Source organism: Drosophila willistoni, assembly GCF_018902025.1.
Source record: "Drosophila willistoni isolate 14030-0811.24 chromosome XL unlocalized genomic scaffold, UCI_dwil_1.1 Seg141, whole genome shotgun sequence".
NCBI classification, from domain to species: domain Eukaryota; kingdom Metazoa; phylum Arthropoda; class Insecta; order Diptera; family Drosophilidae; genus Drosophila; species Drosophila willistoni.
In genome coordinates this window covers 13431731-13451463 of record NW_025814052.1, presented here as the reverse complement: position 1 = coordinate 13451463, position 19733 = coordinate 13431731, and the positions used below count along the sequence as shown (strand labels likewise).

At 35.7% G+C, this 19733-nt stretch overlaps 1 protein-coding gene and 1 long non-coding RNA gene across 2 annotated transcripts in view; both read left to right on the top strand.

The window, feature by feature from the left end:
• The window catches only part of LOC6641275 (AF4/FMR2 family member lilli), a 65470-nt gene that overhangs the window by 29524 nt on the left and 16213 nt on the right, over positions 1–19733 (top strand). The window contains exons 2-3 of the mRNA XM_002064270.4: positions 19141–19338; positions 19425–19545. Of these exons, the coding sequence (XP_002064306.2) occupies positions 19141–19338; positions 19425–19545 (319 nt within the window). The remainder of the gene's footprint in view (positions 1–19140; positions 19339–19424; positions 19546–19733) is intronic.
• On the top strand, positions 905–1838 carry LOC124460454. The gene is made up of 3 exons (XR_006954354.1): positions 905–1012; positions 1092–1166; positions 1227–1838. It is a non-coding gene; the product is annotated as an uncharacterized LOC124460454 (long non-coding RNA).

Genomic DNA, 19733 nt, shown 5'->3' with positions numbered 1-19733 from the left:
GGGACGACTCTTTCGAAATAATGGGAACTAAAGCTAAAGAGGAGTCACGAAAACAGCATGATCGGAATGAGAAGCTGTATAATTTACGTAGTCGCGAGGTGTCTTTTTCAGTTGGACAAGAGGTATTTCGTAGGAACTTCCAGCAAAGTAATTTCTCAAAAGGATTCAATTCCAAGTTAGCGCCACCGTTCGTGAAGGCGAGAGTGAGACGGAAGCTCGGCAACGCGTATTATGAGTTAGAGAATCTACAAGGTCATGTGGTAGGCAAATTCCATGCGAAAGATATTAAGCAATAATTTTTTTTGCCCGGTTTCAAGCGAGTATCACCCTTTCCATTAGGTAAGTGTGATTTTAGTGGGGGGGTTTTGTAGTAGCGCTTGTAACCGTTTGTATTTAGGAAGAAAATAAAAAAATAAGATAAAGAATGATTTTTTTTTTGTCTATAACTAAAACGACATATAAACGTTTTATCCCTAAAAGCGAGCAATATAAGTTTCATATAGTAACCGTGTTCACTGCTTGCACTGCTTACACTGCTTGCGCTGCTTGTATTGTTAGTTAGCGTTATACTAACTAACAGAATGTTAGTCTACTAGGTAAAATTTGGGAAAGGTAGGAGCTGCGTTTTCGAGATTCGTTTTTTTTGGTTGTGTTCAGAAAATTTTCTTCGAATTTTTCAATCCGATTACTTTCTCTTGCGTTTTTGTGGCGCCCCCTAGGCTCCTCTAAAGTTGGGATCAGGGAAGTTTAGGGGTAATCGAGGTGAAGAGAGGGGTCCAAAGAGGACTAATGGATAGAGAGTTAACCAAGTATGTCGGCCCCCATGGGAATGACTTTTCTTTTTCAAGTTATCTTCAAGTAGTGCGGTCACAAAAAAGAAAAAAAAATTAAAGTGATAGTGAAAACGAATTTTATTGAAAAAAAAAGTCTGACTGTGAAAAAGTCGGCATAAATTGTGAATTCGAAGCAGTTTTCTGCTAAGGAGTATAGTATGTGTCTTAAGAAAGTGAATGTAAGTACGGCGTTATACAAACGCGTAAACTAGTTATGGAAAAATTTTATTTAGGAAAATATAAATTTTCATCTTTTAGGCACATGTCAGCCTGAATTAGATTGCTAAGAGAAAGGCATATATACATATTTTTAATCCGGTGCCAAATCAACTGGTAACTATTAGCAAAAAGCGCCTTTTGAGTGCGTGTGTACTAAGAGTGTTTTTTTTATAGAATTGGCACCTAGTTTTGGTCTAAACCTAGTCCTGGTTCAAACCTAGTCCACAGACTAGATATAATGGTATAAGTCTAACAGCGAACTTAAGAGAGGCGCAGGAGAGGCACGCCCGTCGAAACGGACTGAAGCCCACGGGAGCAGCAGACTCTCGAGAAGGAGTATTTTGGCGCAGACATTTGGCCAGAAGAGATCTGATGCGACAGGCGTAAAAAGAGAAAAAAAATATAAAGAGTATATGATTCTCTAGGCCCCCCCACTACCCTTGCTTTGCGTGATAAGCAAAAGCTTTCTTTAGATGATTATCAGCCAGCGAAGCTTTCATGTGTAGCCGCTTGGCTTGCGTTTTGTTTTGTTTTTTTGGTTACTGGTGATTGCCGCATAGCCTCCAACCACAAAAAAAAAAAAAGAAAAATTAAATATCTTCGCCAGGCCCTAATGATGAATGTAACTCTTTAATTTTGGGCACAAATAATTTATGCCCTTGATTTTTTTTTATTTTTTTTTTATATATAATGTTATCTTAAAGTTAATCTTTTTAAATCGTAAAATTCTGATGCATTGGCGTTCTCCAAAGCCAATTTTATTTTTTTTTCTTTTATTTCATTTTGCTTTTGTAATTTTTTTTATGTAATTTTTTTTTGGTCATGATTGAACTTCGATGAAAATTTTTATTTAACCCCTTTTTCGGCACGCCCCTGGCAAAAGCTTATCATGTGGTTTAATTCTCTCTCAAGCCAGCAACAACAACTCTCCCTATATTTAATGCAATTGCTTACAGCTGTCACCAGAAAGATCTTTCTCCGTGGGATGCTTAAGTGAGTACTCTTTTGTTTTAATATCATTTTTTTTGCTGTTGGTATATGATGGTAAAGTAAAGAGAGAGTTAAAGCAGTTTTCGTTGCTCTCGTTTAAATAACATAAAAAAAATTAAATTTTGGTAAAGTCATCAGAAGTTTAACTTATGCTCAAAAAAAAAATAATTTTTCTTTCCTTGAATTTCAAAATGCTTTCTATATAAACATTGTCATACCTATATATATATATTATCATATCCCCTTTATATCATTATCTATATTTTTAATCTTTGAAATGCCTTATTATATTGCTTATTGTTATTAAATATAAGTTTTTGAAATGAATTTGGTCTGAGACGTTCGTGAGGGGGGGAATCATGCGAAGTAAGTTAGGTTGAAAAATTGGTTTGGCATAGGGATCGCTGTGTAATTTTATATTTTGGCTTTAGTACAGCGATCATGGTAGGGTGGGCGAATTTTTCTTTTGGGCGTCACTGACATCTGACCCCTTTCTTTTTCAGCAGCTGCGCTAAAAACGACGGTCTTTCTGTTCTCTTCTCATCCTTTTCTCTATTCTTTTCTTTTTTTGTACGAAACGTTAAACCGAGTATAAGTAGTCTTAGTACGCGAATTTATTAATAAAATTTTCTACTAGCAGAGCGGGTAGTCTATCCATTCCCCCATCCCCCATTTCTCACCGACTAATTTGAGCCGAAACCAGCGCGTACACTTGATAGGTACTACCAGTTTCCAACAGCTCGCAGTAAACTTGTAGCAGGTTATATGTTACAACTTATACCTACATTTTTTTCTGATTTGCCCTAGGCACAGAACTCATTAAATTACAATGAAAATGAAAGAAAAAAAAATAACAACAACAGTAACGAGGACGATGCAAAGGCAAAAGGCAAAGAATAAAATGGGAAATATAGATATATATATATGTATATATAGCTATATAAATGTGTTCAAAACATCATCATCATCTCTCTCTCTCTCTCTATGTCTAAGGCGGAAATATTTGAAAAATTTATTTGTTTACTGTTTTATTTTTGTGTCTTATTGCTTTTTCTCATTCATTGGACCTTGGGCAATGAAAACTACCTATGAAAAATTAATATCTTCATTTCGTTTCAAGTCCCTTCAGAGAGATAGACAGTGCTAAATGACAAATTTTATTTATTCCTACATCTGTTTGTGCAAGTTCAATTCTTAAAAAAAAAGAAGAATATAAACTCTCTTCTTTAGTAGATAGCAAATGAAAACTTTTAGCTCACGTCACTTCTCTTCGCGTTGACCTCTTTTGAGTTTGCAGAGTTTGTTGGTGTAACCAAAGACAGTTACATTTTGGATTGGCTAAAAGGGATTGGCTACCAACCGATTTTCGACTATGTTTGTGAGCTTGTGTTTAAGAATCTTATGCAATGCTCATTAATCATTTATATGTTTGGGAAATAAATCTCACAGAAGTTTAGACATACTTATTCAGAGAGTTGCTAAAGAACTAGAGAGCTGCATGAATGATAGAAAAATCAATTCGAGTTAACAACATTCAAAACCAAATGAATGAATCGAATGACTTTGAAAATCGACTTCAAGTAAATGAGTGTGCGACGTAAAAATCAGTCGCACAACATTCAAACGAAACAAAACGAATTGAATGAGTTAAAAGTGATTCAATGAGTTGCTGTGATCCGAATCCTAATTCTGATTTTAGTATTTATTTGTATTGTATATTTTTGACCTATATGTGATTACTATACAACGAAACTAGTGTGGTCAGTGGCTCAGAGGGGACCTACTCAGACTATAATACTGTCGTTATAGGGTTTAAGCCCCCTACAGAGATAGAGGTGAATTATTTTTTCCAACTAGTGAAGTAATATTAAAAAGTAGATCCATCGTGTATATGAGAGATTAGAGAATATGATTTTTTTTTTATAATATATTAGATAGCCTTATTTATGTTTTCACGGTTCGTGGCAACTAAGAAACTAATTTCGAAAAATTAGATCTTACAAGATTTGTCCCAAATTGTCAAATCCAAAATTGGGTACTAAAGTTTTTGGTGTATAGGATATTTTAATTTTAATAGCCCCCATTTCGCTATTATTTTCCCTACATTTTTGATAAAATAATTAGTTTTTGTTGCTTTTAAACATCCCAATAAGAATGAGTCAATTCGAATAATTCTAATGATTCGAGTGTCTTAGTACAATTCGATGCTTTGACACTCAATTCATCGCCTTTCATTAAACAGAGTTACGTATTTTTAAAGATATGACAATTACTAACTCACACTCATTCATTTCATTGTGTAGTTGTCACTCATTCATTTCAATTCAATTCGAATGGATTCATTTGAGTTTGATATTTCTCTCATTCATGCAGCTCTCTATAAAGAACTTTACGACAGTTAAGAAACAATTTGGTAGAACAGTTGTAGAACTGTTGTAGAACAGTTATAGATCTCAATGGTCTTAGTTCTAGCTCTAGATCTAAGTTGACTAATACTTGAAGGTCCTTAAACTTATGTATGTAAATCTAATAACATTTGATATTGTCTCTATTAAACTTTGACTTACAATTAATGATATTAAGACCGTTTCCTATTCCACATATCTGTATTGTCGCTTGAATGTCTATATAAGATCTTTGTTTATTCATATCTATGTATTATGTATATGTATATATTTAATTTTGTGTGGGACAAACAAAAACTCATAGATCTGGAGTTATATAGTCTAAATATCATTTATAAAACTTGTTCCCAATTCTACAAACGTGTTAGAGGTTTTTTTTTTGTTACAAGAGTGTGAGTGTATAATTTGGTTAATTGTGGATAACTTTTTTCATTGATATTGAGTGGAATTTAACTAAATATATACTTACGTGTACATTCTTGCTGTGAATTTGTCTTTTTCTCTTAATATGGATATATATGTTTACTACCGATTTGCATAAAATAAATACTACTCTGTCTATATGTATGTATAAAACAATCAATATGTGTTAAAATAGGCAAAAAATTGTATAAATTGTTATAAATATAAAGGGACTTTATTTCAAATTTTGTTGTTAATTGTAAAAGGTACTCATATATATGTATGTATAATTATGTGCCAAAGAAAAACATTTTAAAAAATTGTAATATGTTGCCAGCTTTTAGGCGGACTTCCTGCCGGCCCTCCTCCCCTCTCACCACTTATTCCAATCAGACGAAACCAAACCCATCCCGTTAAATGGCATGCCACTTGCAAAACTGAAAAGTTAAACAAAAGAGCTCTTCTCCGGCTCTAACTTCTACGCTGTTCATCAGTGCAAATATGTCGAACAGAGTAACAGGAAATACACTCACACACACATATACACACACACATACACATACACATACACACAGAAAACGACCGTAAAACTTTTCATTTTACGACGCATTAAAATAAAAGACCATAAAAAAAAACAAGAGAAAAACACACGCAAAAAACATTGAAATGAAACAAAGACCAGACTGACGAAAAAAACAAAAAAAAAAAAAAACCAAAAACTGCATTGACGAAAAGCGAAAACGAATGTATATAGAACCAGCAAATAAAACACGTTAAGCCAATGAAAGCAATAAAAACTTGCGCCTAAATCAAATGAGCATGAAAACGCGTTTTAAATGTATAATATTGTGTATGTGTGTGTGTGAGTGAGTGTATAAACGCGTGTGTGTATCATTGGCACTTACATAATGAAAATGGCAAAATATCAGAGATTTCTATATAACATGCACTCATATGATAAAATGGTAATGATAACAGACAAAGGAAAGGATCTGCGGATGAAGATCGATAGCCGAGTTGATCTAGGCTCTGTCCCTCTGTCTGTCTGTCTGTATAAATACATAGATCTCGTAGACTATGAGAGCTAGAGTCACCCTGGTGTAATATGCATGCTGATCAAGTTTATTTTTGACACGCCCACTTCCGGCTCCTTATATTCAAATAGGTACTTATTTCTTTTGTCTTGACGATTGCTTATAATTTCAATTCGATAAAATTGGCTTCTCTAAATGGGAATTTCGATTACCATACAAAACGATCTCCTTACATAGCACATTGGGCCAGATTCACTTTTTATTGGCATAAACTACATTTCAAATGCTAGAGAGCTAAAATTTGGCAGGCACATAAGTCAGATCAAAATAGAATTTTAATTTTTTTTTTTTTTTGAGTATACCACGTTTTTACCGCCATCCGCCCAAAATTGTAAAAATTACCCTATTTGCGTCGTGGTCGTCCCATTCGGTTGGATAAGTCTTGGTCTTGGTCGACACTCATAATTTTGGCAAGCCAACTTGAATGCATAAAAGTACCAATTGTACGATGGCATTTTTGTAAATTTTTCAATACATATAGGTGAAAACTTCTTATTTTCCTTGATATTTCAGCTTTCATTTCATTTGTTACATTATTTCGTCGTAATTGACCAATAATCCAGTCAATAACTGCTTTTTCATTTCGCTTTTTTTCCAATCCATACTTCAAGAAGTGCGGCATGGCTAACCTTAAAATTGGCTTGCAAAATATGGAGAGAATGGGCAAAACTGAGCAAAAACAGTTAATCACACGTTCAAGGTTGAACCTTAGAGTAAACATTTGCATAATTACTTTTTGGTACAAATTGGCAGAAATTATTTTTTTACTCCCAAATAGACGAAGACTTTTACTAGATTTATTCTAAAATAAGACATTACAAACACAGCGCACAACTACAACATTAATAGCATATTTTAAAACAATTTTTAAATAATACATTTTTTATACCTTGACCTTTATTTTCCGTTTTGTCGCCAAAAATTTGGATAGAAGGTGTGGCTGCAGCAACAGCTCAAAATTAAGTGATAATTTTCGTCAATTTTGACAAAACAAACAACTGATTAAACATCTGACTTTGAAGGGCTGCCAAAAATGCAGGGTTGCACATAAAATTTTTTTAAATTTTGTTTTGATGTACCCAATGTATGTCCTTTTCAAATATCAAGTCAAATTTTTTATTTGGCATTACAAAATTTTCCTACTTTATGCCAAAAAAAGGGAAATCTGGCCCAATGTGCATAGTTGTTAAGAAAGAAGTGTATTTTTGCAGTGTATTCCATTATAATTATTAAAGATGTATACACGTTAGCGTCAAGATTTACTAGAATTACTATTACTATATAAAATGTGGTGGCTGCATGTTGAGAAAAACTGTATATACCTATATATATGTATATGGAAGACAATTTGTAGGTTTTTTTAAGTCTCATTGAGTTGAAATTCAAAATGATTGGCAACTGTTTTTAAAAAATTTGTTTATCTAAGTGTATGCATACAGTACATATATATATTTATATGTATGTATGTATGTGTACATATATGTCTTTTGTTTTTCTTCAATACAATGTGATGTGTTTGCTTGTTGCTGGATTGCCCATGTTGTTGTTGTTGTTGTTGTTGTTTGATGTTTTGTGTGCAAAGGGCCACAATGATATTTTATTGCCCTGGATGATGTGACATTTAACAACAACTATAAGAAAAACTGTGCCGATATCACAAACACAAACACACACACAGTAACCCCAGCAGCAGCAGCAACAGCATGACACCACCAAACAACAACAACAACAACAATAAAAGATTGCGTAGCCTCCAACAGTTTATGGTGCTATTATCCATCAGCTTTAGTATAAGCTATAAAATATCTTGCATGCAGCCTATCACCACCAGCAGCAGAAGCAGCCGCAGCAGCATTGTTAGGAGCAACGGCAGCATCCAACGTTCTGGGTGACCAACTGGAACAGGAACAAGAGCAGAAATCAGCATTATTGGAGGCAAACGCCTCACAGCTGGAAGTGGCTTCTGTTGCGGACAATCTGCCCAGTCCAAAAAGCTTTCAAAGCGAGGAAATTCTACTGGATGTGGCAACAGGGGAGGAAATGCCATTTGATTTGGAAATGACCATGGCCATAATGCTAGTCAGCAGCAATCTGCACAGGTAGTTGGCCTTACCGAATCATTACCAAACAACAAAAAAATTATATATATACATATAAACAAAACGATTTATATAAGTGGGAATGTGTTTTTGTAGGCTGTTTGTGTGTGTGTGTGTGTGTGTGTGTGTGTGTGTGTGTGTGTGTGTATCGTCCACATCTGCTGCTTTTAATGTTCTGTTAAACAATAATAATAACAAAGAAAGAAAGAAAAATGAGAAATAAACAATTGAAATCAGCTATCCAACTGGGATAAGAAAACTTTTGCTCTCTTTATGATTTTGACTGTGAAAAAAAAAAAACAAAAATTCAGGACTTTTATTAAAAAAAAAATATCAAAGAAGCTAACTTCGGCTATGCCGAAGTTTATATACCCTTGCAGTATACTTGGCAATAATATTTTTCCTTTTTGAAATTTCTTTCCCTGCAACTCAATTCATCAATACACAAACAAAATATTATTTCTCTTTTTACCACAAGTTTTTCTTCTTCCATCATTTTCTAAGCAAAGCACGGCACGCATACACATACAGTTCATGTAGCGTTGCGTCTGTGTGTGTATGCGTGTGCTCTGTTGATTTGATGATGGCTGTAGTAGGCAGCAAGCAGCGCTGCCGGCAGCGTTTGAACCGATTTATATTGACTGTAACTTGTGTTCTATTTATCGGATCAGATTCAAATTTTGGGATCTGAGATTTTATATCTATTACTATCATATTGGTAAATTTCATGGGGATACTCCAATTTTTGCAAAAATGTTTCTTCTAGAGCTATATGATATAGTGGTCCGATCCCAAAGATTTTCATACTTTATCTCACCCGGGTAAAAAAAAGCTCCCAAAAAAAATTTCATCCCGATAGCTTTTAAGATGGCTGAGTAAAACGCGTACGCACCGACGGACAGACGGACAGACAGTCAGACGGACAGACGGACAGACGGACATGGCTATATCGACTTAGCTTCTCATGCTGATCAAGAATATATATACTTTATGGGGTCGGAAACGTCTCCTTCTGTGCGTTACAAACATCTGACCAATTTTATAATACCCTCTGCAAGGGTATAAAAAACAGAGGGCCAAACCTAGTTTCGGTCATGCTGTACTTTGTATACTCTTTTTCTGTTGTCGAAAATGCCAAAAAGCGACCAACTTAAGTCTTAATATGTCAACTATATGAATTAGTTGACCGAAATGTTTTTCTCAATTAAATTTCTTTTTTGACCGATCACTTGGTACCGTGGTAGCTAAATGATATAGTCACCCGATTCTGATGAAATTTGGCATAGTATTTAGTAGGTAGATTAAACCCACAAATAGTAATTTTTATAGCAATTGCTATAAACTAACCTGAATAGATACATATATGATATGTGTCCCCGATCCTGACGAAAATTTGTTACAATCATTGAGAACATTGAGTTTTTTCTTTTGACTATTGCTTGGAAAATAAAACAGTTATTGATAAAAATTAATGTTTCGATCCGATCTTCCGATCTTTCATATAAGATCTATTTATTATAGTGGTCCGATTCGACTGACAATGAGTCCAAAATATATCTGGATTGTACAAGAAGTACTATGCTTGCAGTATGCAGTAGCGGCTGAGAAGGAGTTCGCACTGATCTGCAGATCAAAAATATATATATATATATACTTAATATTGTTCCAAATGGTTTTTTTTATGCGTTGCACACTTTTGACCCAAATAAATAAACCTTATTTTGCAAGGGTATACAAATTTATATACTTGGGTATAAATATTTTATTGCGAAAAACAATACATACATATGTCAGAATCAGATGGATCAGAATAATATATCATATAGAGCTCTCATACAAACAATGAATTTAATAGTCACAATAAAGGTCTTAACGAATCTTCGTGGTAAAAAACTGTTATTTATAAAAGATCTACAGAAATGTTAAACAAACTCTTGTTGTTTATTCGAAAAAATTGCTTTGATTTCGAGAATTTTGATTCAAAAGTTACACAATAAATTACGCTATGCATTTCAAATTTGGATATTTGAAAGTTTTAAACAAAATGCAACTATGTAGGCGGCGTCGGATCGTTTGGGGTATGTTAATACTCCTAAATTGCCCCCTAAAGTCTGCAATCAAAAACTGTCTTGAGGACAAACAGTGTTTAGAGATAATTTTTATAGCTGCAAAAGGATATAGTCAGAATGGTCAGTTGTTATAGCTAAAAAGCAAAATAAATTCCTCAACTACTTATTGCACACTTTAGGGGGCAAAATTTAAACGCTTAATGTGCATCAAGATGCATTTTTCTTTGATTTTAGGCTAAACAATTTGGTATTAGCATTAAAAAATTGTTTAGAACAAGGGTGGCCACGGAAATTTAACTTGGGAGCCGGCTCTTTACCGGCAGAGGCTGGGCAGAGAAAAAGGTCACTTTTGCGAGTCGACGCACACAAAAATTTGTGTGCCTCGAGTTTTATGACGGGTCATAAAACGACCTTTTTTGGGTCGAGCGAGCGATCGTCGTCGAACTTATGGGCAGAGGGACGGACAAGTCCCGAATTTTACGGGGAGGGGGAAAAAGGTCGCGATCTCGAGCTCGCAACTTGTGGGCAGAGAGACGGACAAGTCCCGAATTTTACGGGGAGGGGGAAAAAGGTCGCGATCTCGAGCTCGCAACTTATGGGCAGAGAGACGGACAAGTCCCGAATTTTACGGGGAGGGGGAAAAAGGTCGCGATCTCGAGCTCGCAACTTATGGGCAGAGAGACGGACAAGTCCCGAATTTTGCGGGGAGGGGGAAAAAGGTCGCGATCTCGAGCTCGCAACTTGTGGGCAGAGAGACGGACAAGTCCCGAATTTTACGGGGAGGGGGAAAAAGGTCGCGATCTCGAGCTCGCAACTTGTGGGCAGAGAGACGGACAAGTCCCGAATTTTGCGGGGAGGGGGAAAAAGGTCGCGATCTCGAGCTCGCAACTTGTGGGCAGAGGGAGTGAGGGACAAGTAAAAATAAGGGTTGTTTTTGATGAGTGCTCGAGATCGCGTTCCTTTTTCCCCCTCCCCGCAAAATTCGGGACTTGTCCGTCTCTCTGCCCATAAGTTGCGAGCTCGAGATCGCGACCTTTTTCCCCCTCCCCGTAAAATTCGGGACTTGTCCGTCCCTCTGCCCATAAGTTCGACGACGATCGCTCGCTCGACCCAAAAAAGGTCGTTTTATGACCCGTCATAAAACTCGAGGCACACAAATTTTTGTGTGCGTCGACTCGCAAAAGTGACCTTTTTCTCTGCCCAGCCTCTGCCGGTAAAGAGCCACGGGAGCCAAAAGAGCCACTACGTGGCCATCCTTGGTTTAGAAAGTCAATTTGAAATTACTGAAATGTCGATTTGAAATTACTGAAATGTATTTCTCGTTTTTAACTTAAAGAAATTCGTTTTTAACTTAAAGAAATTCGTTTATTTCTGTTTTTAACTGTATCTTTCATTTCGTAGGTTGTTATGTTACTTTGTAGAAGGTAATCCATCAGCATTACATCCTCATCCATATCTACCTACATCTATAAGTAGGTCTGTATCTTAAGTCCTTAACAAATCTCTCGCTTAAGTTTCCCCCTTAATGAACTTATCATAAATCAAGAATTGTTTTTTCCGACTACTTGTTGCATAAAACGAACAAGAACACAGAGAAAACAACAAAACCAGGGAAAAAATTGTGAGAAACTGAAGTGCTTCTTCATTTAATAACCACAAATTCAAGAGCTTCCAGTAAAACAAAACAACAACAAGAAGAAGAAGAAGCAGAAAAATAAAGGAATCAGAAAAAAACAAGAAAAGAAGTAGAGATTAAATTTAGTCTATTGTATGTCGGGGCATAGGTGGAATAACATTTCTTGTTCTGGGAACACGGAACTCTCATTCTCTCATTGTCTCCCTCTCGCTCTCTCTCTCTCTCTCTCTTTTTGTGGTTGTGTGTGTAGAACTTGAGCACGCGACACATTGTCTTTCATTTTTGTTTGTATCTTGTCTCTGTATCTTTTGTCGACGGGGAGGGCAAATATGAGAAATTGGAATATGAAACCGCAATGTGCGGTTTCTGACTATGTGTCTGTGTTTGAGTGTGTGTGGTTTGGTAGCAGTTTTCCAGGAAATTATGTAATTATGGTCAAGTGGTGTAATGACAACTTAAATGCAATTTTCATCCCCTCCCCCCCCAAAAATAATAAGAAGCGGCAAAGTGGAAGTGAAAGCAACTAGCAACTATCACTCTGTCTCAATCTGTTGTTAAGGCAACAGACTGGCTAAGGAATTTCTGATTGTAGAGAGAGAGAAAAATGGAAATATGTTTGATATTGGCTTTTGTCGTGTGCCTGTTTGGCCTTGATGTCCATTATATTTAATTGGCTCCTCGGTTAATTTTAGATCTCTTGCCATTGCCATTGGCCATATGTACGACATTTTAATTAGCCCAGTACAAAAACAGATGACAGCAGAGTGCTGAGGTTAGCTAACAGTTGCTCATGGTCAGTCAAATGATGGCATCAACTGGCCAGAGCTCTCATATCCATTGCCAAGCAATTAAATCAGAAAAGACAGAAAGACCAGAGAAATGAGGATAAGGATGAGAGTGGCAGGCATACATACATATATTTGCTGCTGAGTAGAGCAGCGACAAACCACTACAACAACAAGCAAGTGCCATTAATGTGGCTTGTCCTGTGATGTCCTTGCCATTTTTATTCGATTTACCTTTCAATGCTGCTGCTGCTGCTTTGATTTGCTGCATTATCCTGGCATGCCGCTCAGCGTTAATTATATTGCAATTACGCGAACTAAGTGAAGTGCGGCTAATGAAATTGAAGGTCAAAATTATCCTAGCAAACCATCCATCCATCCAGCCAGCCACACTCCGTGACAGGAGTAATCCAAAAACAAACCAAACAAACACAATCAAAGTGTATAAGCGATTAATTCGGTTTGGTTGATTGAACTCTAATTGACAAATAAGCACTTTGGTAAATGCATTTTGACCTATTTATTTGCAAAATGGCCAACGGCATTTCTCGGCATTTGTCTCTCTGTCTCTGTCCCTTTGGTATCCCTTCGTATCATTCATTTTAATAACATTTATTACGCATACGCCCCGCAGGCAGTTTAAATTGTTTCGCTGGTCGCTTTAATTTATATCAATTAGTTAATACATTATTCATTCATTTCCTCTCTCTCTCTCTCTCTCTGTCTCTTTCTCACTAACTGGCTACCTGACTTGAAGCCAGCCAGCCACAAATTGAATTTGCACTCAAATCAAATATCTAACGAATAACTTAGTCTACACCAATAAAATGTGGACTGAGGAGCCAAAGAAGCCTGTTATGACATGCAAACAAAAGGGAAGGGAAGGGAAGGCGCAAATGACTAATTTATAAAGACAATCATGATGATGATGATGATTATGATGATAATAATGGAGTGAGAGTGATTTGCTTGGGCGGGCAACGATTAAGCAAGACAATAAATTAAACTTTTTCCCATGAAAAATGAAAAGCAAATGAAGAAAACAGCTAACCAAAGTTTCTTTGAATAAGTTTCGTTTCTCAAATACTTTTGTCGATCAGGAAATTTTTTTACACTATTAAATATTTCTCGCTTTGACTACTTTAAAAAGATTTTTCTATATACTTATATACGTAAAATAAATTAAAAAAATTTCCCATACATGCGTGCAAAGAAAGAGATGGAGGATGGTGGGAAATTTTGCTTACCTAGTTTTTTGAAAGTATGGGCGATGAAATCAATCTAATTTTTGTCGGATTTTTATGAAACATGTATCATTTGACGGGAAATTCAATTTACCTTCATACTTAGAATAAGAAAATATTACTTTAGTTTAAATTGGTATCGTAAAACGTCATCAAACAAAGAGACCTCAAGAATTACATACAAAATCCCGAAATTTCGATTGGCCCCAAAACAAATACTGGGGCTAAAATGAAAATTTTTGGTATGCAGTTTATCTTAGATTACCTAGATCTACAACTTCTTCAAAGAATACACATGTCTAACTATAATATTATAGATTTTGGAAAGACCGGGCTAAACTAATGGCCAGCATTTGGGGGCCGATTTTCGTTCAAACGCACCTGTAAAAAAAACGTCGAAAGCTGACATGACAATAATTACGGGTCATCATCTAAATACAATAACCAACAAATTACTGAAAAAATTTCTTCATTAACTTTCTTAGGAGCCGAGAAAATCAAATTCAAAGTTAAAAAAAAAGGGGCTAACCTAGTGACCACCACTGTATGTATCTAGTTATTTATAAGGCAAATAACTCTATGAACTCTTAAGTTATACACATTTGTCTGAGTGCCCCCTAAGCCCATGATTCGTCTACAATAATCTAGTAAGAGAGAAATATGAGAATGAAAGTTCATTTTTGATCCATCAATCAATTTCATTCTTCAGATTAAATGGATATATTCTAAAAGGGCTACCTTTTCAGACAGGACGTAAAACGTTCGTTCCGTAACAACTTAAGAGAGTATTTGTAGTCTGTCTGTATCTATGGAGTTTTTTTTTATTTCGTTTGGTTGGTTTTTTGTTAACTGTGCCCTTCATTAATAATTATCAGACTCTTTGTTAAAGCTTAAACTAATTAGTTTTGCATTGGGCAGGCATTCAGTGTGTGCCTAATTATAGATTTCAATCGGGAATGTTGTTTAATTAGTTTATGAGGAGGGATTTTTCTACGGGTTTTTTTTTTTTTTGCGGCTAGGCGTTGGCATCTCAGGTGGGAGGTGAGTGGGGGGTGGTGGGTGGTAGGTGGCAGGTTGTCAGGTTGCAGCTGCAAATTATATAAAAACTGAAACTTTTACCAAACTGTTCATACAAATTATTTGCAACATGGTTTTAATACTACAGCCAACTGACAAATAACGATGTGTTTTTTGTGTGTTGGTTTTTTCGTTTATTCTTTCTCTCTCTCTATCTCCCTCTCTCTCTCACACGCTTTTGTGTTCTTTACTGAAATCCGAAACTGTGGGATTTACCATTAAATTTTAATTATGAGCTTAAAACTGAAAAAATATTTTAATAATAAACTTTCTGTTTTTGATTTGGCGTTTCAAGTCGTCTCACATGGCATCAGACTCCCCCCTGTCCCTTGTCTCTCCCAGAGTTTATCACAGGTCTCTTTAGACCACAGTCCGCTCCTAACTTTTCATCCTCGGACTCCTCTTTTTTGTTTTTCTTTTCGTCCTGTTCGTTTCGTTGTTTTGCATTATTTCAGCTGCACTTGAGACACTGTTGAACGGAATTTCTTTTCTTTCTTTCTTTTCTTTTCTTTACTTTACTTTCTTTTTTCACTTCGAAATTGTTCACAATGGACAGCCGGGGGTTAGGTCAGGGTCAGAAAACACAGAGGTCTTAAGTATGTATACAAGTATTTGAAAACGGACAGTCAAAAAAGAAATCAAATATTATATGAAATGCCAACGATTCACTCCGAACTTTCCATCCACTTCAGAATGAACATCACAAACGAATTCGTTTAGATTGAAAGTTCATTGTGATAAAAGTAAATCTGCAATTTATTACAAACGTTATGTACTAATGCATATGCCCACACTTTATTTGAAAAGTGTATAAAAACAAAAAAGCAAACAATAAGTTGATTTCAAGTATGTTGAGCAAAAATTCTAATAAAAGGAAAGTTCCCCTCGCGAGAATGTTCAAAGAATTGTTTAACATTAAATGCGAATTAAAGTACATACACACACACACACACACACAAATACATAGTATATATATACAAACACAAAATATTCGATTCGATAATTGCAAAAAAATCGATTGACAAACGAATTTTCTCCGCATTTCACACTTAGTTAAGCAAGTTGCAATCACCGCGGTCAGATTATATTTAATTCCCCCCGCCAAATGGACATATTGAAACGAAAACCCAAATTAAAAATGAAAGAGAAAACAACTTTAAAGTACATTCACAATGTTACACTGCACAGTGGGCAACAATGTATGTATTTTCCATCCTCTTACAAAGTGACTGAAACTTTTACTTAACTTTGCGTTAAACAAACCAATCCTTGTGGACAAAATAAAATCAGTTTCAAATGTTGTAGTTGAAAAAAGTACATTTCGCCCAATGCACATAGGGGCGCCGAGCCATTTTTTTAAAACACTTTATTCAAAAATGTATGTTTAACAATAATTTTCAGTCTCATTGCATTGCGTGAGGTAATAAATATATTTTGCAATTATTTTTAGAGAAAATGGGCGTGGCGAAAGCCTCCAAAGTATGCTAAGTATCTCATTCAACATAATACTTTTCATACAACCGTTGTGATTTTAATATTTTCTTAAACCTTAGGGCCAAGATTCAAAGAAAAATCTAGAAAATGTTCTTAAAGTTGATCAATATCATTATCAGCATAAGTAATATAGACACTTTAAGCAAGCAATTGCTTTTGTCGGTCGTGGAATTAGAGAAATGCTTTTTTCTAGGCTTAAAGCGAAAATCAAGGGATCTGTATATCCACTTTTATACGGAAAGTATTTTTAAAATATGTGATTCTGTTGTTCTTCTTGGCGTGACGAAAAGAAGAAAACAAAAATTCCCACTATTCCCTTATAATTTCGCATCCAATACACCTGGAGCACTGTACACTACATGCGCCTGCAACCTATAAACATTAATTCCATATACTTAATTCATAACTCGTTGTTTCCTGGTATATTAAAATCTCGTCCATATGCAGAAATATGAGGTTATGCGCTAAAAAGTTAAATTGCAAAAAAAGTGGTTGCTTGTGGATATTAAGACTTTTATATTTTACAAAGAATTTATTATTCTATCCAATAGTTAAAGTTTTAGACTCGACACTGGTAGACATTTTTTTAAAACTCTTCCTAAAGTTGGGATTTCGTAAGAAGTTTTGTCTTTGAGAGTCGCTCAGAATTAGCCAGATTTTAAGAAACACACCTAAATTTATAACAAAAAAAAATCTACTAACACATGGTACAAATCCGACTTTTTCAATTGCATCTTCAGTTTTATCCATAACATCTTTCTTTTAAAAGTTATATACACTCAAAGTCAAGCAACAATTTGCACCAAATGAAAACAGTTTTGTTTTGTTCCCAACACTTGTTTTCGACAGCATTATTCTCACCAGTGTTGAACAATTTTGAAAACCTAGTATGCAGAAATGTGATTTGATATTTTATCTATAAATTGGCTTTCAAAAACTTTTAAAAAATTGCCTTAAGTGTTTAAAAAACGGCTCAGCGCCCCTTAGTGCAATGTCCACTGTGGATATATTAATTAAGGGGTTGTTAGTTAGTTGTAGACCAGCATTGATATAGGTCAACCAATTTGAGCATAAACAAAGTCAATAACTATGTTATCATAGTCACTAAGGGTAATTTCTGACGACTTCTCAAGCATGTGGCATAATAAATATAATTTTAACCAAAAAAGTATGCTATAAATTATCACGAAATGCCAACATTCGAATCACTCTTTCATTTACATCTCTTTAATATGAATAGAAATTTAATTTTTTGGATTTACCAAAGCAAAGTAGTCTTCAATATTGTCATTATTCAATTATCTTATTATTAAACATTTGTCAAAAACAAGTAGTCGCCCTTTTTTTGCAAAAAAAAACTCAATGTGAGGCATGAAGTTTTATAGAATCTTAATTCAACAGAATTTCAAGGTTAGTAGTTAACCTTAAGTTAAAGCCTCTTAAAGTTCTATTTGGTTCTAATTTAAATTGAATTTCTTGAAACTTTTGCTCGCAAACAGTAAATGAGTTAACATTTAAAAAGAAGTCGCCATTTAATACAATTTTCGAAAGTTTGCCACACCTACAAAAATGAACTGAAATGGAGATACCCTTACTAATCAACGGGCAACCTTTTACTTCTAACATTCAATTGGCCAGCAAATACAATAGCATTAAAATTGAAAATTTACCCTCTGTCCAAAAACGTTGCTGAAAAACACTTGCCAAGGCAACCCTATCAAATGAAACTAATTAAAACACTTAGCCCAAAGAGTTGAAATTTAATTGGCATTTCACAGGCCAAACCATTCGAGCGGTCCCCTCGCCCATGCATACATATCTAGCTAACAAAAAGGCAGTCGCTAGTTAAATCAGTTCGTCAGTTACGCCAGTCGCAAGTCAGCAGTTCATAATAGTCTGCAGTTGGCTGAGACCGAGACACGGACCAGGACCCGTACCCGGACTCAAACGGCTTCTATTTTGTCTGCCCATTTGTCAGGTTGTGACAGGAAAAGAATTTTAATTGCATATTTCTAGTGTGCATTTAGGCGCTAAGCCAGCAGAGTAACCAAGACGTACGTATGTATACGTGTTCTCTGAGTGCTTCTCTGTGCGTTGATTGCACAAATAGCAGGCACACATGCTTGATAATTATCCACAGTGGGAGGAGGCCTCTCTTCTCCTCTCCTCTCCTCTCCTCTCCACTCTACGTGTGTCTACGTCTAAGTCTATATAAAAGAGCTGACAACTTTCAGTGAGTCAACCAGTCAGTCAGTGAGGGGATGGGGGAGAGGCTACCAATCTGAACGTGCCACAGTTGAAATTACCATGCCAACGAAATCAAACCGCATGAAAGTCAAAAGCAAACCACGCATCGCTTCTACAATTGCCCACGGACATTTATAATTTTGAGTTTGAGTTTTCTTCGTCATAGACAGCAAATGAAATGTGAAATCCCAAGCTCTGGTCTATCACTTATTAGTATTTTGGTTTTGTATTTCACTTGCTTAATTTTCATTGATTTCTTATGGTTGGATTTCAATTCAAAATCGATTCAAATATTTCCAGTTTCCTGAAGTTTTTGGCAAGGATTTTCAGTGCTTTTTCATATTCATTAAGCAAGTTGGTAAAATTTATACAATTTTCACTCACAATCAGTGAAGGACAAACTGGAGGAGAAATTTTGCACTTTTAACTTGTTTGTTTCTTTTTTTTTCTACTTGTTTTTTTTTCTCTTAAGTTTCCTGTGCGCTACTGAATTTAATTTAGAAAATTCAACTTTAATCTAATTAAAAATTTTGCTCTTGCCTGCAGATCGACACACAAGGATGAATTTGGAACACAGCGGGTCTATAAGAAAACCTCACCGAATTGTGTGCTCACATTATACTTGCCGGCACGTGAAGTGACTCTAACTGGCAATAATCCATCCATATTGCGCGGCATTATCTATGTGGATCCGAAGGCCATTCAAGGATATCGTGTCTATGCCCAGCTTACGTTGACATTTCGGTAATTTGGCCAAATTGCAATTGCTGAGAAGGCGGAGGAGGGAAAGTGGGATAATGGTGATATAATAATTGCTTTACTCGTTTCAGATACGGTCGCGAGGATGAGGAAGTGATGGGTCTACGTTTCTGCAATGAGGCCATTATGTCGCTGCATCAAATTTGGCCACGCATAGAAGAGCCCAATCCGGAGTCTCTTAGTCCATTGCAGGTAATCATTGTGATTGAAATTATATGCTGGCGAAGGCCAGATTTTCCCATTCCCCCCCCCCCCCCCCCCTACCCTGTGTACCAGCCAAAGTTTGGTCAGCAGCAGAGGGAGCAGAGAGAAGGAGAGAAGCAGCATCAGCATCAGCAAAGCAAATAACTTGAGCAGACACTTAAAAGGCGTCGAACTAA